The sequence below is a fragment of the Lithobates pipiens genome, unplaced genomic scaffold (assembly GCF_037356315.1).
Source record: "Lithobates pipiens isolate NorthernLeopardFrog02 unplaced genomic scaffold, aLitPip1_a1.2 Scaffold_13, whole genome shotgun sequence".
Lineage (NCBI taxonomy): Eukaryota > Metazoa > Chordata > Amphibia > Anura > Ranidae > Lithobates > Lithobates pipiens.
In genome coordinates this window covers 352,110,142-352,133,954 of record NW_027507718.1, presented here as the reverse complement: position 1 = coordinate 352,133,954, position 23,813 = coordinate 352,110,142, and the positions used below count along the sequence as shown (strand labels likewise).

The 23,813-nt window shown below is 42.2% G+C and overlaps 1 protein-coding gene across 2 annotated transcripts in view; it reads left to right on the top strand.

Moving 5' to 3' along the window:
- Positions 1 to 23,813, top strand: part of SPMIP2 (sperm microtubule inner protein 2) — a 187,836-nt gene that overhangs the window by 119,297 nt on the left and 44,726 nt on the right. Inside the window, exons 2-3 of one of the 2 annotated variants that reach the window (XM_077477126.1) lie at positions 5,587 to 5,688; positions 16,775 to 17,004. In XM_077477126.1, the coding sequence (XP_077333252.1) occupies positions 5,604 to 5,688; positions 16,775 to 17,004 (315 nt within the window). In that variant the 5' untranslated portion in view covers positions 5,587 to 5,603. Of the gene's footprint in view, positions 1 to 5,486; positions 5,689 to 16,774; positions 17,005 to 23,813 lie in introns of those variants that run through there. The other variant, XM_077477127.1, reaches the window with a different exon arrangement.

Below are 23,813 nucleotides of genomic sequence, written 5' to 3'. Positions count from 1 at the left end.
CTGCAACTGACCAGTTTGGTGATCTCATCAAATGGCCACAGAAGTTTGCATGCCTCGCGCATGAGCAGCCGCTGGCGCGGTGAAAAAAAAACAAGCTCCCCAGAACCTGTTCTGCCGCAGAGTTCGTACAGGTAGTCAACTACACGTTTCTGCTGGAGCAGCCTATCAAGCATATAGAAGGTTGAGTTCCATCGCTTCGAGCAATCGCAAATAAGACATCTGACCGACAGATTGTGTCAGCAAGGCGAGCCATGGCCGTGTAAGATCTTCTGAAATGGGCCGAGATTTTCCTTGCCTGCCACAAGATGTCCTGGACGAATCTCTGCACGACCAAGTTTAAGACGTGTGCCATGCATGGCACGCGTGTAATTTTGCCCTGTTTCAATGCACTAAGCAGATTGGCACCGTTGTCACACACCATTTTACAAACTGTCAAATTGAGCGGTGTTAGCCACTGATCTGCCTGTGAACGCAAAACTGAAAGGAGTGCAGGGCCTGTGTGGTTCTTGGCTTCCAGGCACAACAGAGGCAGCACAGCATGGCAACGTCTCACCTGGCATGTCAAATAGGTTCTGGGGATCTTGGGCGGCGCAGCGGAAGAGACGCTAGCAGTGGAAAAGGAGGAGTCAGCCAAGGAGGAGAGGGAGGATGGAGTAGAAGGAGGAGAAGAAGAGGCAGGCCTGCATGCAATCCTTGGCGGTAAAACCAAATCTACACGAGTGCCACGGGTTACATGCTTGACGGCCGTCAGAAGGTTCACCCAGTGGACAGTGAAAGTTATATAACTTCCCTGCCCGTGTTTGCTAGACTACGTGTCTGTGGTCAGATGTATCTTGGCACTGACACTGTGTGCCAGAGATACATTCACTTGCCGCTGAACATGGCCATATAGCTCTGGGATGCCCTTTTGTGAGAAATACTTCCTTCCTGGGACCTTCCATTGTGGTGTTCCATTGACCACAAATTTTCGAAAGGCCTCCGAGTCCACCAGTTTATATGGCAGTAGTTGGCGGGCTAACAGTTCTGACAAGCCAGCAGTCAACCGTTGGGCAAGAAGGTTATCCGGCGTCATCATTTTTTTTACGCTCGAACATTTGGCCCACAGAAGCCTGCCTTTTTCCAGAAAAACTTGAGGACGGCATGATGGAAGATGGAGTGGAGGACAATTCTGAGGAGAGAAGAGAAGGAGAAGTAGAAGAGGCTGGACGGTGAGAGCCTGGAGTGTGGCTTTGTGGGTTCCGTTGCTCCCACTGGGCTCGGTGATGGCAGCTCATGGGCCTTTTTAAAGCGGTCGTCCCTAGGTGAGTGTTGGGCTTACCGCGACTTATGCATTGCTGCAAAGGCTGCAGATGGCAACACTATTGTCAGCAGCGGACACGTTAAAAAAAGCCCACACTGCGGAGCCATGTGGCGGCGTCCTGGGAGCACCAGATGTGACCATACATGGTTGATGCCTCGCTCCTGATACATTAGCAGTCTGGTTTGTCCCACCTGTGCAATGTAAGTTCCACCTGCTTCTCCTCCCTATCTGCTGGTCCATATCTCCCTCTGAACTCCCCTCCTCTTCCTCTCTTGTGGGCACCCACGTGACATCACTAGACACGTCATCATCGACGTCACCTTCCCCACCGCTATAATTAGAGATCTCGGAGTAGGCAGCAACACCGGGGACCAACCTCCTTGGGCTGATCTGGGTACTGTCGTCAGACTGCTGAGTGGCGGTTGTTGCTACCTCCTCTTCCTGGTCCAATGCCAAGAATGGCTGCGCACCGGCAATGTCTTGTGATGGATCAGAAAATAATTCCTGTGACTCAAGTGGAGGGTATATGGTGGTGTTGGTGGTAGTGTCTTTGGGGGTGCACACAGCAGAGAGTGAAAAGGGTGCAGATCGAGAGGATCAGGAGGGTGCAGAAGAGTAAGGCTGAGTGAGCCACTCAACCAAGTCTGGTGCGTCCTTTGACGTAATCGAACGCGCCTTCTGCAATTTGCCACTTTGGCTCAAGCCTGCCCTACCCCTACCACCCCTGCGGAAGGGCCTGCCTCTTCTTCTGCCTGTCATTTTGACAAAAGTATCTAGAGAAATGCAGTATATGTGGAAGAAGGTATATAACACCCCGCTTCAATCTGTCATTTTGGGGGGCCACTGGTCTATCACACCAGTTATAATACTTTTTTCTAATTGCATTTGTCACTCTTTGTAGTATTGATGCAGAACCGCTCAGTAGTCACAATGCTACACAGTGGAAATGCACTATACTATGCTTTCTATATTTTATACGTGTATTACACCCCTATATACTGCACACCAGATAATACACCTATACCAGTCCTTAAAAGGACATTTGTGGACCTAATAGTAGCTAGCTAGTAGCTAGTGAATTGCAGACTGTCCCTGCTCCAAACACCAAACTGTCCCTCCCTACACTGAGAAATGACAGCTGCAGAATCGGTCAGCAGCACTCCATGCAGTGCACTATAATATGCTTTCTATATTTGAAAGAAAGTATATTATACATGTATTACAACCCTATATACTGTAAATCTATACCAGTCCTTAAACAGACCTTTGTGGACCTAATAGTAGCTAGCTAGTAGTTAGTGAATTGCAGACTGCCCCTGCTCCAAACACCAAACTGTCCCTACACTGAGAAACGACAGCTGTAGAATCGGTTAGCAGCACTGCATGCAGTGCACTATAATATGCTTTCTATATTGGAAAGAAAGTATATTATACATGTATTAAAACCCTATATACTGTACACCTATACCAGTCCTTAAAAGGACCCTTGTGGACCTAATAGTAGCTAGCTAGTAGCTAGTGAATTGCAGACTGTCCCTGCTCCAAACACCAAACTGTCCCTACACTGAAAAACTACAGCTGCAGAATCGGTCAGCAGCAATGCATACAGTGCACTATAAAATGCTTTCTATATTGGAAAGAAAGTATATTATACGTGTATTACAACCCTATATACTGTACACCTATACCAGTCCTTAAAAGGACTTTTGTGGACCTAATAGTAACAGACTGACTGTCCCTGCTCCACACAGCGTCCTTTCCCTACACTGACAAAAGACAGAATGTAAAATGGCCGCCAGATCAGGTCTATTTAAAAGGTAGGGGGTATATCCATGTTCTGAAATGTCTCAATTGGCTGTCCTGTACCTCATGATGGATGTGTCATGGGTCAAAGTTCTTCACAATGTAAACGAATATGTCCGCCGCGAACAGCGGCAGAAGTCCACTGGTTTGGCGAATCGCGAACGAGCAAAGTTTGCCGCAAACCGACTGCTGGGCGAACCACAAGGCCATCTCTATTAGGCAACCCATAGAATTTGCATTTTTCTGCTGGCAGAACACAATAATCCATGTTGGCGGCTATAGCTGCTGCCAGTGATCATGTTAAAAAAATCTGGGTGGCTGGTTGTACGGAAGTTGAATGGTTGATCGACTTCTGTACATCCAGCCTGCCCATAGAAAGATTGATTCTCGGCAGGTCCCTGCTGAACCAGCCAAGATTCAATCCATCTATGGCCAACTTTAAGCACCTCTTCTCCAGGGAGAGGAAATGTAGGGGGAGGAATTACATATGGTCAGATCAGGCTCCACAATCTCCTGATCCAATCACCCAAGTCCTGATCTGGCCCCTTGTGTGGCTGTTGCAGCATGATTCCCTACAGGTACAAGCAAGTTATAGTGACTGGTATGGTATGTTATTTTTTTTCCACTGGGGTATTACCAGCGGGTACTGCCATCATGTTACTCCCCTCACTGTTGTCTAACATTGATGATTTTGTTCGTAGATGCCAAGTGCACAATGTTCAGGCAAACAACACTGGGTAACTTGATGTTTACTAAATGAACGCTGGATAATGACAATACTGGTAAAATGGTAAATCCCCAGGCAGGCTCCACAAAACATAAGGCTGGAGGAGTCTTTGATCTAATGCAACTTATGTGGCTAAAATGATGCCACCCCACTGGAAGGGCTGTCTTCCAAAATGAGCAACTGTGGCTCACAAAGAAGCTTGGTACTCTTGAGCTCACTGGCAGCCTGAACCCTGGATATAACGTCAGGAGACCCACTACTTCGTGGCAGCTCATATGCCCAGTCCAGGGGAAGATGGTAGTCCAAGGAGTTGTGGGAGACCAGGGAATTGTGAGCAGTGGAGTTAAAGTGATTCTAAACCTTTACGTTTTTTTTTGTTAAATAACAAATATACTACACTTACCTGCTCTGTGTAATGGTTTTGCACACAGCAGCCCCGATCCTCCTTTTTCTTGGGTCCCCCACTGGCAATTTTGGCTCCTCCTCCCTTTCAAGTACCCCCTTAGCAAGACGTTTGCTAAGGGAGGTACTTGTGTGGTATCAATCCCCATCCCCGCTTCCTGCATCCACAGACACAGACAGTGAGGCTTTGCTTTGCCCTCTCTCCCTCGTCATAGGATTTAATGAACAACAACAGGAACCAATCATTCCTGCTACTATCAATCTGCTCTGTGAGGAGGGAGAGAGCCACTGCTTTCTTGCACAACACTGGATTGAGATCAGACTGTATCACACAATCTCTTTTAATGATTTAGGTCATTTGATAATTTATTGATTTAACATGAGGATGTGTTTTGAAATAGATATATTTATATTATTTTTATTCATTTTTTTTTTTACCTGTTTTTTGCTTTCCCTAGAGACAGTGTTTTTGTGTAATGTTGTTTTATTTTTATCAATTATATTGCTGTTATATTCAGTCATATTTTGTTAACTATAAGTTTGTTCATGTGGCATTGTAATTACATGAGGATATTTATAAGGTCCTGAAGAAGCGGGTGTTCCTGTGAAATGCGTTGACCCTATCACAGTGATCTTTTTGGCATCCTAATGGGAATATCAAGGGATTGGTTGTTTGTGTGATCATAACTTCAAAAGTTCATTAATGACTTGTTTTTAACAATTCATATGAATAACAGTGGATGATATATTTTTAAATTAGGTGGCGTTTACTATTGGAGGCATATGTACAGTCCCTTTTTTTTCTCTTTTTTTGTGAGTCTATTGTACACAAATAGGGAGGTTGCCTCCTATGGTAAAAGTTTATACTGGATTAAGGTCACCACATATGTGTTTATTTCATAAATAAAAAATAAGTTGCACTACAGCAACCCTCTATTGCTGTGTCTAATGAGGCACATACTTTGCCTTATTCAAAAGGTACCTGAATAAAATATCGAGCAATTATGTATAACCAGTAATGCGCATACAATGTCACACACACAATGTCATACAGCAGCATTCTTAAGCATAAATGTCACGTCATGTTTTATAAATAAGCACTTTGTGGTCCGTAAAAAAAGGAAATTCTTATAAACCTAGATTTTGCCTCATTTTAGAGTTCCACTGATCAGTTTTATCCTCTAATAATGAGATCTTTATGGTCACCCAGGTGACAGTGTTGCCGGGGAGATATTGTTTGGCTAAGGGACAGGGAGCAGAGTCTTATTACACTGTTCAGTGACTGCTGGCTGATCAGGCTCCAGCCTTCCTTCATTCATTCATGCAGACTTACTGAATGTCCCATGTCTTTTAGCTGCCAAGTCCCACATCATGCATCAGAAGCATCATGGCCGGCCCTCCACATCCTACTCCTGCCGACCTCATTATGAATCAGGAAAAAGAATGCTTTATACAGGTAAATCGCAACAATAGATTGGGAAAGCCTCAATATTAACATAAAATAAAAAACTGTATGTGCACTTTGAGTTCCATGTTTCTATAGGAGACACATTGCAAAAAAACTTTAAAATCCTGCTGTAATTGCCAAGTAGTTAGCTGTAGAAATTCAATAGGCACTGCTGCTTTTAGTTAAATAACCCACCAAATTGGATACATATTTTTGGTAGATTCTGGTACATATCAATTTTTAGGTGGGCTGGTCCTATTAATTCTTTGCTATTTTGCAGAGGAAAGTACCGTATATCATTTGAATCTGCATGGAGTCAAAGTTCTTGCTATCTCTCTGTGCTTGGACACTGATGTGTGCTTGCATGCTGCAGAGAAATATTCGACATGGCAGCACCCCGACTGAATTAAATATTACTTACAGTGATCAGGACACAGAGAAATGTGTCAATAAACATTACTTTAATTAGTAAATAAATATTACTTAATTTTTAGGTAAAATATGGTTTACCCATACAAAAACTGTCTATGCAGATAAGGGGCGTTTGTAGTGAAAAACAAAGTGCAGCTTTGACTAAAGTTGTATGATGCCCTTGCTATAGGTGACGCCGTTTACAGTGCCTTGAAAAAGTATTCATACCCCATGACATTTTTGACATTTTGTCATGTTACAACCAAAAACGTAAATGTATTTTATTGGGATTTTATGTGATAGGGAAAAACAAAATGGGACCTAATTGTGATGTAGAAGGAAAATGATAAATGATTTTCAAAATGTTTTACAAATAAATATCTGAAAAGCGTGGCGTGTATTTGTATTCAGCCCCCTTAACTCTGATACCCCTTACTAAAATCTAGTGGAACCAATTGTCACCTAATTAGTAAATAGAGTCCACTTGTGTTTAATTTAAAGGTGAAGACCAACCTAAGCTCGTTTGGTTGGGCTTTTCCTATGGGTCACAGGAGTGCAATTTGTTTTGCACTCCTGTGACCCGTTTTCAGCCGAGAGCGGGCTGAAGTCCATTCTCTGCTGACATCATAGGAATCAGTCCAGGCACCGCCCCATCATTACAAAGTCTGGATATCCGACAGATGCCTGAACTGACACCCATCTCAACCTCTCCCTGCCTCTCCACTGCTATACGCTCCAGTAAGCGTGGAGGAGCAGAGTGGAGAGCTGCTGATTGACAGTCAGCAGCTCTCTGCTTGGGGAGCTTTGAAGCCGAGCGATCAGCGATGTTCAATCACTCAGTTCTCAGTGTAGAAGAGCCAGGGGGCAGATGCAGCTTCAGAGCAATGCTGCATCCACCTAGGTAAGTATGAAGGGGGAAAAAATCCAAACCCATACTTCTCTTTCAACCTCTGTATAAATACAGCTGTTCTGTTAAGCCCTAGAGATTTGTTAGAGAACCTAAGTGAACAAACAGCATCATGAAGGCCAAAGAACACACCAAACAGGTCAGGGATAAAATTGTGAAGAAGTTTACAGCAGGGTTAGGTTATAAAACAAATATCTCAAGCTTTGAACATCTCACAGAGCACTGTTCAATCCATCATCTGAAAATGAAAAGAATATGGCACAACTCCAAACCTACTAAGACATGGCCATCCACCTAAACTGAAAACCGGGCAGGGAGAGCATTAATCAGAGGAGCAGCCAAGAGGCCCATAGTAACTCAGGAGGAGCTGCCAGAGATCCACAGCTCAGGTAGGAGGATCTGTCCACAGGACAACTAACTAGTAGTCGTGCAATCCACATATATGGCCTTTATGGAAGAGTGACAAGAAGAAAGACATTGTTGAAAGAAAGCCATAAGAAGTATCATTTGCAGTTTGCGAGAAGCCATGTGGGGGACACAGCAAACATGTGGAAGAAGGTGCTCTGGTCAGATGAGACCAAAATTTTACTTTTTGGCCTAAAAGCAAAACCCTAAAAGCAAAACACTGCACATCACCCTGAAAACTCCATCCCCACTGTGAAACATGGTGGTGGCAGCATCATGTTGTCGGTATGCTTTTCTTCTGCAGAGACAGGGAAGCTGTTCAGAGTTGATTAGCAGATGGATGGAGACTAAATACAGGTCAATCTTAGAAGAAAATCTGTTAGTCTGCAAAAAACTTGAGACTAGGGCAGAGGTTCACATTCCAGCAGGACCACAACCCTAAACATACAGCCAGAGCTACAATTCAATGGTTTAAATCAAAGCATATTCATGTGTTAGAATGGCCCAGTCAAAGTCCAGACCTAAATCCGATTGAGAATCTGTGTCAAGACTTGCAAATTGCTGTTCACAGACACCCCACTCAATACTGACAGAGCTTCAGCTATTTTGCAAGGAAGAATGGGCAAAAATGTCACTCTCTAGCTGTGCAAAGTTGGTAGAGATATCCCCAAAAAGACTTGCATCTGTAATTGCAGTGAAAGGTGGTTCTACAAAGTATTGACTCGGGGGGCTGAATACAAATGCACGACACACTTTTCAGATATTTGTAAAAAAAATTAAAAATCATTTATCATTTTCCTTCCACTTCACAATTATGTGCCACTTTGTGTTGGTCTATCACAGAAAATCCCGATAAAATACAGTTAAACTTTTGGTTGTAACATGACAAAATGTGTAAAATTGCAAGGGGTATGAATACTTTTTCAAGGCACTGCACATACAGTATTTCACAAATGTGAGTACACCCCTCACATTTCTGTAAGTATTTTATTCTTTTCATGTGACAACACTGAAGAAATTACACTTTGCTACAATACAAAGTAGTGAGTGTACAGCTTGTATAACAGCGTACATTTGCTGTCCCCTCAAAATAACTTAACACACAGCCATTAATGTCTAAACTGCTGGCAACAAAAGTGACTACACCCCTCAGTGAAAATGTCCACATTGGGCCCAATTAGCCATTTTCCCTCCCAGTGTCATGTGACTCGTTAGTGTTACAAGGTCTCAGGTGTGAATAAATTACATGTTATCTATTCTCACTTTTTCATACTTGTCACTGAAAGTTCAACATGGCCCTCATGGCAAAGAACTCTCTGAGGATCTGAAAAAAGAAATGTTGCTCTACATAAAGGTGGCCTAGGCTATAAGGAGATTGCCAAGGCCCTGAAACTGAGCTTCAGCATGGTGGCCCGAACCATACAGTGGTATAACAGGACAGGTACCTCTCAGAACAGGCCTCGCCATGGTAGACCAAAGAAGTTGAGTGCACGTGCTCAGCATTATATTGAGAGGTTGTCTTTGGGAAATATACGTATGAGTGCTGCCAGCATTGCTGCGGAGATTGAAGGGGTGGGGGGGTCGGTCTGTCAGTGCTCAGACCATATGCCGCACACTGCATCAAATTGGTTTGCATGGCTGTTGTCCCAGAAGGGAGCTTCTTCTAAAGATGATGCACAACAAAGCCCGCTAACAGTTTGCTGAAGACAAGCAGACTAAGGACATGGATTACTGGAACCATGTCCTGTGGTCTGATGAGACCAAGATAAACTTGTTTGGTTCAGATGGTGTCAAGCGTGTTTGGCGGCAACCAGGTGAGAAGTGTGTCTTGCCTACAGTGAAGCATGGTGGTGTGAGTGTCATGGTCTGAGGCTGCATGAGTGCTGCTGGCACTTGGGAGCTACAGTTCATTGAGGAAACCATGAATGCCAACATGTACTGTGACATACTGAAGCAGAGCATGATCCCCTGCCTTTGGAGACTGGGCCTCAGGGCAGTATTCCAACTTGATAAAGACCCCAAACACACCTCCAAGATGACCACTGCCTTGCAGAAGAAGCTGAGGGTAAAGGTGGACTGGCCAAGCATGTCTCCAGACCTAAAACTCTATTAAGCATCTGTGGGGCATCCTCAAACAGAAGGTGGAGTAGCGCATGTTCTCTAACATCCACCAGTTCCCGATGTCGTCGTGGAAGAGGACTCCAGTGGCAGCCTGTGAAGCTCTGGTGAACTCCATGCCCAAGAGGGTTAAGGCACCTCACCCCCGAAGGAGCGGTTGGTTTGATTGGGCTTACCGTTACCTTCTTGACCTTGTGTACGTCTAGGGGTTTCCCGAGGTAAATGGCCCAAAGAACTGTAGAAACTGACACTGGATCCACTTTTGAGATATTTATTTGACAACAAGTAGACAGAACAGTCTCTCAATAAAGGGTAGAGGTTTGGGTGGGAAGTTCAGGTACTCTTGGAACTGCAAAAAATAGGAAGTCTCTCACTATAGATTTACTGCTCACAACTCACAGCTACCGGATAGCCCTCCTCCCACTAGGCCTAGCAGCCAATAGAGTGTTTAAGTAAAGCAAAGTCTCCGCCACAGCCTTGGATGTAGAACACTTGTGAACAGGGGCGGACTGACCATTTGGCCAGTCTGGCACTGCTCGAGGGCCCAGGGCCACTAGGGGGCCCCATCAGGGTTGCCAGCCTCAGTAAACCCAGGGACAGTATGTAAAAATCTGTGTTTTTTTTTACATCTGTCTCTGAAATGTCCCTTACCGACATCCTTTTGGTCTAAAAATCCTGAGATTATAACTGCCTCACCTCTCCAGTACCTTCTCAACCAATAGAAACATGTCTGTGTATACTGTGTGTGCATGTATGTGTATACTGTGTGATTGTATACTGTGTGTGTGTGTGTTTACCGTGTGGCCCCATAATCTCTGATTTCCCAGGGGCCCCATAATCTCCTTTTGTCTGGGGGCCCCATGAGTTGTCAGTCCGCCCCTGCTTGTGAATAAAGTCTCTGCCACAGACTTGAATGTAGAACACTTGTGAATAAAGTCTCTGCCACAGACTTGAATGTAGAACACTTGTGAACAAAGTCTCTGCCACAGACTTTAATGTAACTGAAGGATGTAGACAAATTTAGAGAGCTATCATACGGTACCAGTATCTCGTAGCCGTTCCGGCGATACCGTATGAGTGTAGATTCTTCTCCCAAAGAGTCCTCCCCTGGTTGCTTCTCCAGTTGCTGGGACTCTCCACAGATGAGATGGCACTGGACCACCTTTGAATCCTCCTTCCAGTTACTTTGCCTCGTCTAGCCAGCCCCGAGACTCGGAATTGGATGGATCCACACCCCAGGCCATGAGGGCCATGGGGGCTGGTCAGGAGGACCAGGGCCAAACAGACAGAAAGATCTTCTGGACCGGAACCCAGAAGCACGTGATGTCAGTACTTTAAGTACCCTCTCCCAGAATGCACAGCAAGATGACACTCCCACTGGGCTGGTTCTGAGAAAGAATGTCACTCAATACGCCTAGCTAAACTGTGTTCTCACACTTGCCATTGGTGACAGCGACACCTGTGGCCAAGCAGAACCCAGTGCAATCCAACTAGACTGGTACTGAAACCATAATTTGGTATAATTGACCCTAAAACCCAACTGTGGCTTTAGGAATTTTAAATAGAAAAAACATATAGCGCGTGCTCTTCAGGAGCTGGCGCTACACTTACTTCTTTACATTGTAGCAAAGTATAATTTCTTCAGTGTTGTCACATGAAAAGATATAATAAAATATTTACAAAAATGTGAGGGGTGTACTCACCTTTATGAGATACTGTATCTCCTGAAGCCTGACTGGAATGCTTCCAGGACGTTGCCAGGTTGTTGCTAAGTGAGCCCTAGTCATTACTGCTCACCTTCACCATCACAGGAGTGAGCTTTTTCCAACCTCTGCACATGCACTCTGTTCCCTGATGCAGTAGAGCTTACTTGACAGCGAGCTCTCAAATGTAGCATTTGAGAGCTCACTCTTGTGATGGAGAAGGTGAACAGTAATGATCAGACCTCATTTAGCAATTTCCTAGCAACGTCCTAGGTGTTTTCCAGTCAGGCCTCATGAGGTATGTAAATGGCCTACACATATAACATGATTCAACTCTAGTCAACTCCCCCCCCACCTTCTTGATGCTGGTTGTACATTCCCATCTGCCTTCTGTTTGTGTTAATATTGTCGTTAATATTATTACGTTTTGATATTGCACTATTCTTTGTGAATATGAGATACTGTTACAGGGTTACTTACTCCTTCAAATTTTTTTTTTTACTTGCATTTTTATACTGAACTATTTACTCTGTAGACTTTTATAAAAACATATACTGTTAAAAAAAAAAAAGAAACTTTAGTAAAACCTGCAGTTTGTTTTTATCTATAGATGTCCATATCTGCATAGGCAGTTTTTGGGTAAAGGTGAACCAACCCTTTAAAAAATATAATACAGCAAATATTTTGGTACTGTGATGTAAGTATACAATAAACATACAAATATTTAATAACAATGTTTTAAATTTATTTTATGGCACCAACTTATGCTAAGTTCACATCTAAGCGTTTCTCTGTGGCCATGTTTGAATGGGCTGCTGTAACTGCGGGAAATGCAAGGAAAAAGTCCCTGACCCTTTTAAAAAAAATATATGGCTGCAGGGAAACCACATGGAAACCCGCACCAGGTTTTCCAATGTGTGGGCGTGCCATTAAGAATTAATAGCACCTCTGTGCATCTGCTAAACAGCAATTTAACCACCTTCCCGCACTTGTAATACTGTGAACCTAGCCTTAAGGCTGGGTTCACACTACAGCACGCAGGGGCTCACAGTAGATGTCCGGTGCGTCTCCATTCATTGTTTCAGGTCCAATTTCAGCCTGAATTTTGGTCTGAATTCGGATCTGAAATGGACCAAAAGATGCACAGGGCCCCTGTACAATTTGCACTGGAGCCACTGCGGAGATGTGTGAACCGACTCCATAGAGAGCCGGTCACAATCTCCTGCTAAGTGAATTGGATACGAGAAAAACCACATCCAATTCGCAATAGTGTGAACCCAGCCTAAATGTGTGCTCTGTGCTGTTTAGTTATTGGAATACATTGCCTTTATCTGTCAAAGCATGGTCCATATCTTACCCTGGTGATCTTTCCTCCTGCTTATATTCTGTAATTGTATGATCAGTGTATATTGTAGTATCACAAATAATCATACACAATATAACTCAGATTATAACTGTATTTTTTTTTGTATAATAATTTAGTAACAATGATTAGAATGTAAAATGATTAACAAATCAGCAATAGTGATACTACATTTCTGTCCATATTTTCTGTCAAGCACTTTCTACATATACTGATTTAGAGGATAAGTTCACCTTTTGGAGTATGTTACACATTACATCCAGGGGCGGATCCAAAATGTTGCTGCAATTTGTCAGGGCAATGGCTGGTGGTGGCGCTTCAATCATCACGGCGCCATGGTTGATATGGTGTCAGGATTATTGAAACGCATTATTTCTATTATTACATTGTAATATAAGATTAAATAGTTCAACTCACAATAATGCAGAATCAGTGGGAGCCTTGAGTGTGTCACTTGCCACGGTTGTCTGCCACCAGATGCAGATTGTCGCAGGTTTTTATCATTAAATATATCAGGAAAAAGATAAGCATATAGCATATAGAAGCATATAGTGAGATCTTCTGTTTTTTCAATAAATACAAAAAAATAATAATGAATCTTCCAAACCTGACCATTATAAAAAATAAAAAACTACAGTATATACAAAGCACTATATATCCTTTTTAATATATGCTAGTATCAGCTTAACTTGTTTTCACCAGTGTCATACATACAGTAGATGAGGCTTCACAGAAGAGGCCATCTTACAAGGACCTGCATATAGCAGGGATATGCAATTAGCGGACCTCCAGCTGTTGCAGAACTACAAGTCCCATGAGGCATAGCAAGAATCTGACAGGCCGCTAATTGCATATCCCTGGCATATAGTATGTGCACCTGTGTTTGTGCAAGAATGTGCTCCAGAGTGCATCATGTATCATGTAGACCAAGCTATCACAGATGGCTTTGGGTTTTGTATCTATGATCAGCAGAGGACCGGCTCCCAGTCACGTGATCACTGTGATAGTTTGTGATTGGCCGTCACAATGATCACTCTTTGTATAACCAATCCTTGCACTCTTTTTCATCTGAATAAAGAAAATGATATATTGTATCCTCGCCGAGCCACAGGAGATGGATTTAAACAAAAACAAAGTCTGTGTGTTTTACCTTCAGTCTGTGTGTAAATGGGTTAAACTGCTCTTGCATTATAACCAGTTGGCATCTACATATTTGGATCTACAGTATGTACAATGTGTTACAGCCAAAAGCATGAAGTCTGTAAATTAAGGCATTTCTTAGTTAGATTTTTTTTAACATACTGTGCAATAATGCAAGCACAGTATGTGCTACTTGTTTAAGGCCTTCCTTTAAAACTATTTTATTTATGATGACAGTCTCAAATTAATGTCTAGATCAGGGGTACCCAACCTTTTGAAGAGCAAGGGCCACTTATGCAACTTTGTGACTAGTCACGTGCCACAATGAGTGGGCAGTTGACAGGTCCAAGTGCACTCTGACACACTCACATCCCGCTCAACTCTATGGGCCCTCAGATCTGCTCAGATGGAAGGGGACGGAACCCCCTCCCCTTCTGTATTTTTTTTTATCGGATTGGAGGTAGGTGGGTGTAAATGGCCACAAGTTCGTTTAAATCTGTGGTTCGCTAGAGGTGAACAGAGGTTCTGATCGTGTTGGAACCAATCATGTCAAAAGCAGCCTAAGGTTGCTTTCACACTGACGCGCTCTGGTTTACCCACACTGAGAGTGCAGCGCAGTACACCTGTGGCTTAGCTGTACTTTGCCATAGACTTCTATTTCTAAACTTTCTAAAGTGCACCAAACCTGCAGGTAATAGCAGAAGTCTATGGCTCAGTGCAGCTAACCTGCAGGTGTTCTGCTGCGGATCAGTTAGCAGCCCAGATATGCCCATATACACACTGATTTTAGTAATAAATGTACCTTTAATAACAGTCTTCCATTCAGGTCAGCTTATGCGGCTCTGCTCCGGAACCGCTTCCTCTACCGCTGGCTTCATTCACAACACTGTTGCTTTGGGATGGTGGGCCGGCAACCCACAAGTTGGACTTGCCATCCCAGAGCAGGAGGTCGTGGGCCACATCAGAGGGCTCCGCGGGCCACTGGCTGGGCACCCCTGATCTAGATGATCCATATCTATTAATCTAGTGTTATAGTTGCAGACTGAGAACATGACATACAACCTTATCTTTGTGGTATAAGGCCTTTAATATAGACATAGCTTAGCAACGGAACTCCCTATCAATTATTTCGGACTGCGCTCAATATTTACCTGCTTTTATGCACACACGAGAATAAATAATACACTCAAAAGGCTTAAAAAGTTTGTTTACGATCCCCAGTAACCCAATACAAATAATACTGTATGTCGCTAAAAGCATTTGTGGTCAGTCTGCACAGGCTAGGGTACAGTGTAGAGCCAAGAGAAACACACCTAGTGCTTTTCAAATGCTTTGATATTTCTGCCCTGAGACAAATAATGCAATGAGAATTAATATTAGTTGTATATACAGGAAAGTGAATTATATTTAAATGGTGATACATTTCTACTTTGGTGTATTGTTGCAAGACAAGTTCCACGTGCCAGTCAATAATCGTTTCCATGGCTGCCTGTAGCTATATGTGACCAATACAGTCACACAAAAGTTGTCCAAGGCTTACTTTTGGTCCCTTTTTTTTAAAAACATTTACAGCCCAATTGAATGTTAAGTTTATATCAGCTAAATATGCTCTGGGTGCAGCAAAACATGAAGTGTGTAAAGTCTTAAAATTTGTTTGATTCAGAAAGCACCCATAGCCTAAGCAGTTAAACCTGTTCCCTGCCAACACGCTGCTGAAAAGGAGCCTTACTCTCTGTGCTAAAGCGGTGGGCTCCATGCAGATGTACAACACAACCACTGCTGAGTCAGCATTGTGCTCCATGATGCAGAGTTCTAACTCTGACTCAGCAAGCGCATGAGTGACCTTAGCAGAGAGACCACTGTTTCTACCCAGAGAGCAAGGATCCTTCTCTACAGCTTGCTGGAAAGGTACAGGCTTTTCTACACAGGGTATGGCTGCTTTAAAAATATAACAAGCTATAAGACTTTGTAAACCTTTTGTTGTGATGCGCCTGGAATGTATTTAACAACTTTTAACAGAAAAAAACAATTTTAGCTTTAAAATATAGGCATTTGTTTAATCATCCTTTTTGTATCCTGAGACACATGGTCCTCCAAGCTATTTCCTTCATCTGCACTTTGTAAAAGCCGACATGCCATCTTGGAAGCTCATTCGGGTGGCACCATGGTACACTTCTTTCTCTCCTATAGTATGAAGCACTACTGGCAAAATGCAACCTATTGGACAGTAAGAAACTGAAAATATGTATTATTATGTATTGCTTGGAAGGAGTAGACAACGTTTTCTAAAGTGATTGGTGTTTAACCTCCTCTGTCCTTAAACTTTCAGGGTACGATGGATTTTACACCTTACACATTCAGTCTAACAATGTTGACCTGAGCACTATGTAGCATCTCTAGCCACAATCCCCAGTTCTTAGTACCTGTTCAGTCGTTTGTATATTTCTGTAAACCCTAGCTGCATCCAGCCTTCCAGCGCCAATGTGTTCCCTGTGCATCCCAGTCACATCCAGCCTTCCAGCACCATTGTATTCCATGTGCACCCCAGAGTCAACTCCAGTCTTCTTGCCCTAGCATGTTCCCTGTGTAATCTGTACTTTGCTAGCACTCTTGCCATTCTGCGAGTCCAGCATTCATGTCCTTTCTTAACTCTTGCATCCTGTGTGTGATAGATTCACCCAGGGCAGAGGCTTTTGGAGGGGACTGAATGCTAGCCTCTTGCCTACCGACTATGGGCCCTGGCATTTGAGGGAGTATGATGGACTCACCCAGGACAGAGGCTTTTGGACGGAACTGAATGCTGGCCTCTAGGAACTGATTATGGGCCCTGGATTTTGGGGGAACAGTGCTCTTTGTGAGCTGTATGCCTGGGAACCCTTGAGGTGGTTTTACTTTGGATTCAGGTCCATGTCTCCCCAAGACACACTGACTCTGGGAATTCTGTATAGTGAAAATACTCCCCCGGTCTTGTCTAGATACACGTAGACTTGTGAAAATCTACAACTACTTCAATGTTACCTGAGGCATTTCAACCATTGTCTACTACAGGTCCAGACTATGTCAGAGATTACAGACCAAAGCTCCCTGATTGTACCCAATATGTGGGAGAACGAATGCCATCCCATGAAAGCACTAGCGAAGTGAAGTATTTATGTCGTGCTGCACCAGGCACTCCTGCACCATTGCCTAAAGCATGTTATGTTGGCGGAATAGGCTGGGGAGTGTCTGAATTCACCTTCCTCAACAGAAGTCAGCTTTGTAGTAACTACCAGATAAAGGTAATGTGTGTCTTTTTAAATTTTTGAAAGCATTTGTACTGTTATGGTCACATTTATTTTGTAATGGCTATCTGCAAAAAATGCATGTTTATGAGTAAGGTGACAGTTCCATCTCTATCCAATTGAGACTCCATGCAGACCTGTAAGTTCTAAAGTAGGTGTGTGTGTGCCTGAGGATGGGGGGTTGTAGGCTTTTTCTAACATAAATAGTGTACATTGAGAAAGCTGAACAGCAGGAGACCACATTAAAATCTAGCTATAAAATTACTCTACAATAAGTTGAAAATTTGCCCTGATTAGACCAATTCCTTACTTTTGTATTTTTTATGGTCCTGAAAAAAATCAAGGATATGTACAAAAGCACTCTACTTTCCCTTTGACGTATACTGGTTTGGTCTTCTTCCAAAATAAACATTCATAAAGTGAGAATTTTTAATGTGCATTACATATTTGAAAGCGTTAGAATGTTATTTTACAGGTATCTTCAAATTAAGCACCCTATTCAATACCATAGACAGTCAAGGAATAAGTAGCCTAATGTATATATGTGTGTGTATATTATATATACACACACACACACACACACACACACACACACACACACACACACATAGAGTATACATACACACAGTATATTGTGAAAAGTATTGGGACACCTGCCTTTACAAGCACATGAACTATAATGGCATCCCAGTCTTAGTCCATAGGGTTCAATATTGAGTTGGCCCAGCCTTTACCACTATAACAGCTTCAACTCTTCTGGGAAACTGTCCACAGGGTTTTGGAGTGTGTCTATGGGAATGTTTGACCATTCTCCCAGAAGTGCATTTGTGAGATCAGGCACTAATGTGGACGAGAAAACCTGGCTCGCAGTCTACGCACTAATTCATCCCAAAGGTTTTCTATTGGGTTGAGGTCAGGGCTCTGTGCAGGCCAATCAAGTTCCTCCACCTCAAACTTGCTCATCCATGTCTTTATGGACCTTACTTTGTGCACTGGTGCGCAGCCATGTTGCAAAGGGAAGGGGCCTTATGTGCTCATTTTAGCCTGTGACAGGGTGCGCATATGCCTTGTTATCATGGCACCAAGGCTGAGGTCATGTGAGCATATTGTGATGACTAAAGTGCATGCACTTCAGCCTGGGTCAGGGCGCGCATGGGCTGTTTTATCAAAGAGGAGTGATGACAGCTCTCTGTCCTCCCGAACCGGAAATTCAATTTACCAGCAGAGTAAGAAGTATCAGTAAGAAGCGACTGGCAAGAAAAAAGTAATACATTATGGATACATTCTCTAAAAATAGTTGTAGTTTGCCTTAAAATAAGCAAACATTTTAAAATAAAAAGAAAGGAGGGTTTAACATTACTTTAATCAGATAATACTATTAGCATGTATTAGTATAGCTGATACAGGTAATAATCCCCCTTTTATCATTTATATTTAAAAAAAAAAACTTTTGTGTGCCGGTCCCCTCCCTAGCTCCTCTAATGCCCTGTACACATGGTCGGAAATTCAGACGGAAAAGGTCCGATCGGATTATGTTGTCGGAAAATCTGATCGTGTGTAGGCTCTATTGGACTTTTTCCGTTGGAAATTCCGGCGGAAAAAGTTTGAGAGCTGGATCTAAACTTTTCCAACAACAAAATCTGATCGCACTTTTTCTGACTGTTTGTAGAGAATTCCAACGGACAAAATGCCACACATGCTCAGATTAAATTACGAGACCAAAGCTATTGGCTACTAGCCCCTACGTAGTCCCGTCGTACAAAATGTACGTCACCTTGTCCCAAACAATCGGATTTTCTGACAGCTTTAGCAAAAAACTGAAGGTGAAAAACTGCGCTAAGGTGAATAAACAATATATAGCAAATTAATTTCAAAGAACTGAGTTTAGCTGCGGCTAAGCTGTATCACATAATTACAGAAATAGACAATTTAGAAAAAATATTAAGCCGCGCTAAGTGCACTATAGCAAAATAGAGTGACAATGTAAATGCAATACTACTCTGCCCCCAACTAGTGGGGAGCAAATAATGTAAATGTTATTCCCTGTCACACCCTTAAGTGGGCAGACCACAAACTTAGTGTACAGTAATAGAATATGAATCAGATAATCACATCTGAAAAACACCCCGTGAACTAAAAGTCTCCATAAACAAACAAATTGATGAGCAAATAAGTGAAAAGAAAAAGTCCAGCTGTAATGGATTAGATACAAATGGAATCCTCCATAAACGAAAAGTGTTCGATCCATCACCAAATATCTGAAATTACTTCTTACCAGAACTTCATGACCCCCCACTACAGAGGATCATGGTGAGCATACAGGTATATAGTTGTCCCCCACTTCAAAGGAATCCTTCCTGTTCGCCTTACACCGCCCTTTCCATATACGAATAGCTGCATACGTTTTTCATGGGATACCTCTCATATATTTGGAAGGCTCAAAGTGTGCACCATGAAAAAGAAAATAGGGCTCCAATAGTGTAAAAACCCTTTATTATAAAAACTTAAAAATATAAAATAACACTTACAATACAATTGAAGTTTCAAAGCCTTAAGTCCATCGCGCCGGCCGGACGCACACGGACAGACCCGTCCTGCCTGGACACTGAACACGAGGTGACGTTTAGCGTGTCGCTCAGCCCTACGCGTTTCGCAACAAAATTGCATCATCCAGGGGCACCTTCCAAATATATGAGAGGTATCCCATGAAAAACGTATCCAGCTATTCGTAAGGCGTACAGGAAGAATTCCTTTGAAGTGGGGGACAACTATATACCTGTATGCTCACCGTGATCCTCTGTAGTGGGGGGTCATGAAGTTCCGGTAAGAAGTAACTTCAGATATTTGGTGGTGGATTGAACACTTTTCGTTTATGGAGGATTCCATTTGTATCTAATCCATTACAGCTGGACTTTTTCTTTTCACTTATTTGCTCATCAATTTGTTTGTTTATAGAGACTTTTAGTTCACGGGGTGTTTTTCAGATGTGATTATCTGATTCATATTCTATTACTGTACACTAAGTTTGTGGTCTGCCCACTTAAGGGTGTGACAGGGAATAATATTTACATTATTTGTCCCCACTAGTTGGGGACAGAATAGTATTGCATTTACATTGTCACTCTATTTTGCTATAGTGCACTTAGCGCGGCTTAATATTTTTTCTGACAGCTTTGTCCGACCGTGTGTATGCAACACAAATTTCGGCCAAAATCTGTCGGAAAAAATCAGACGGATTTTGTGGTTGGAATGTCCGACCGTGTGTACAGGGCATAAGTACTTACCTAAACTCGGTCTCGATCCAGCTCTATGCCTAAGGGCAGCAGCTCTCTCTGCTCTCTCCCTCCCTCCCCACAGGACAGAAAGGCAACAATGGGAGCCATTGGCTCCTGCTGCTGTCAATCAAATCCTGTAATGGAGGAGCAGGGGTAGGGCTAAGCCATGCTGTCTGTAGCTATAGACACAGGCAGCACAGGTTGGGATCGAGCTTGCCAGTGTGCCATCACAGGAAGTGGCTTCTAATGGTGGCACACCGAGAAGAGGAGGAGCCAGGAGCATTGGTGGATGCCCCTAGAAGAGAAGGATTGGGTATGCTCAGTGCAAAACCATTATACAGAGCAGGTAAGTATAGCAAATTTATTATTAAAAATACCCTTTACAATCACTTTAGGAAATAGACATAACAGATCATGGAAAATGTATTAAAACATCTTAATTATGTATAAATGTTATCTTCTCTACACGTACATGTTACAGTTACTCTATTTATTTGTATCATCGATTTATCCAGATGTAAGATTAATCACACTGGGCTATCTTATCCATTTATCCTTTTAAATTGAAATTTAAACAGCTCAGATGATTCTTGTAGCATGTTTTCTGGTTCAAGTGTTCAGTAAATAGGATCACATACTTCAGCACTGGGAAAGACTTTTCTGTCATAGAGCATGATGAAACCCGAATGGACACCAATTTGTCAAGCATGGCTTACTAGTTTTAATTGAGAACTAAGTTCTTTGTCTTTTAGTGTTTCTAGGTCAGGTTTCGTCACTGAAATGACACATCAAGCACTTGTTTCTCTTGGTTTGTTCAATATAAATTAAATGACAAAGTATCAAGAGAGGAAATCCTCCTCTTGCTGCATAGCAAAGTTTAAAGATCTGTTATGGATGAATTACATCTGGTGTAAATAAAACAATTAATGAATCTAGCTAAATCAATTGATGAATACTGAAGCATAAAATAAAAAAAGGGTTGTATTGAGCTTCGTTAATTATATGTGGATAGCCATGCACTTAACCTTCTTATTTCCTGCACTCAGAATAGAACCACAGGAATCTATTCTTAATGACTAACCTTTGTGGCATTTCCTACAATGCTATTCCCCATGGGTCACCTCTGAATTATATAAAATATATTGAAGTCTAGAACAATTTTTGTGTTCAATTTCTGAAATGTATACATAGAGATTATACGTTATTCATGCTCAGCATTGGTTACAAAAGCTTACTTCCAAGAGTCCCTATTACTGATTAATCAGTATGGTATTGTGTATTTACTTGTCTTTTTCTACATTATTAACATTGATATATTAAGCAGCTCATTATAGAGGTGCTTGCAATTGACAATCTTAACCTAAGTCATTGTATAAAATATATTGTAAAATAAATACATAAATAAAATACAAAAAATAAAATATTAATTACATTTTCTCATAAGCCAGTGTTCCAAACAAAAAATATTGGAAGCAATATTAAAGTAAAATTTCCATTCCAAAAGCAAGCAATTTTGTATCTTTAACGCAGTGGTAAACTCTATGAAAATAAAGTTTCCCCCTCCAAGGCAATATCATAATGTGCTAGTATGCACCGCATGCTAGCACATTATGAAAGATTTACCTTAAAATGAAGCGGTCACCGCTGTAGAGGCTTCCATCTATCTCTGGTCTTCCTCACAGGTTCACGGCCTCTGGCCGTCTGACTGGTCAATCTACAATGATGTCACTCCTGCTCATGCGGGCGGGAGTCTCGGCCTTGGCACACAGCTCTGAAGGAATGGCACGGGTATGTCGTATCTTCAGAGAGCATGCGCCGGCGTCCAGTGACGTCATCAGCTTCTGCTTGCTGGAATATCTCCTAAACAGTGCAGGTTTAGAAGATTTTTATCGTAACTACAGGTAAGCTTTATTATAAGCTTGCCTGTATTTAAAAATAAAACAAGCGTTTATTACCACTTTAAGTGCGAATAACCTAGTCTTTTTCCACCACTAAAGATTTGAGTGATACCTACTTATAGCAACTGTGACTATATATTATAATAGATAATTATGCAGCAATTTTTTTTTTCTGTTGTGCAATTTGAAAATTATCATTTTTTTAATTGACATTTTTGCTAGAATAATACCAAAAGAAGCCTGCAAAAGAAGATGATGAATAGCCTTTTTTATGGCAGGCTATATTTTAAAATGTAAATCTCTTGCTGTGCTCCAAGCACCATGGCTATACAACACTTCTGAGCGCATCTTATAATTTGTTCCCCACTGCGCATTGTGGTTTCTCTCACGGCTGTCTACATCATTACTGTTTTCTGTAGTGACGTAGGCGTCAGCGGGAAGATCAACAACAGGGAAGGATGGGGATACACTGTTCAACACTTTCAGCTGGAGCTCAGCAAGAAAGTGAAGCTTCAATATACTGCCCATTGGCATAAGGTGCGTATTCTTCTTCTGCTTTTGTAGGTTGAGTTCAGTTTCTTTCAATGGCACTAGCAGTAGGGTCACTTTAAATGTATACTTTAGGCAAGCAGTTAAATACCCACAATCTACAAAATAGTACTGTGCTGTATTTATAATTCTGGGCATCAGATTTTGCAATCTAGACATTCCTACCAGAGAGCACAGCCGAATTCTTGAGCTTCATACAACAGTAGCACAGCTTGGCCAAGAACATTATCACAGCCTAATGAACAGTGAAGGAGTAGCAGCATGAAGAAGAGGGTCATTGCACTGTTCACTGTGCTCTCTTCCTGGCAGCATTTCAACTGTAAGTACATGTGCACTGCAGCAGAGCTTGATTGGCTGCTGGTGCTGATTCTCCCACTTCTGGTCTGAGTGGTGCTGTACAGGGGAATACAGAAGGCTGATCGCAAGACAGATTCAAGTACTCACCCTAGCTGCATGTATAATGTAAATGGTTGCAATGTGTTTATTAAAGTTTTTAAAAACTGCGAGCAGGCAGGCTTCTTATTGTAGAAAAAATATGCAATGTATCTTCTGCAATAAAAGTAACTTACCTTCCTGCTCACAGTCTGCTTTGGAGTGTACACTGAGGTGTGCAAAAGCAGCTCAGTTTACTTTCTGGCACAGCAATGTATGCCGGGATGACCGCACTCCTGAACTTGAGCAGGAGTGCACAGTGGCCAAAGAAGACGGCAAAAGCCAGGTACCCGGAAGAAGCCAGGTAGAAGATGTGGCACCAGCAAGGCATGTTGCACCATTGAAGGAAAGGTAAGTATCATGGAGTTCAGCTCTTCTTTACTGAATACATAGCGGCACAAACAAGTGCTTTTTAAAGTTGAAATTCAGACAAATATAATCGAAAACACATCAGCAGTTATTATATAATAATCTATTGCTTATACGTCCCTACTACTAGGAATTTATTCTGTTCTTATACTGTTTTTCTATTGTTCTTGTTTTACATTTGTTCTAAGGGAGACCTATTATTTACAGTTGACACCCGTGTATTTAGCACAGCTACGTTGTGTGCAAATGCCATAGTTATCAGCAGTAGTATATAATTTATAGC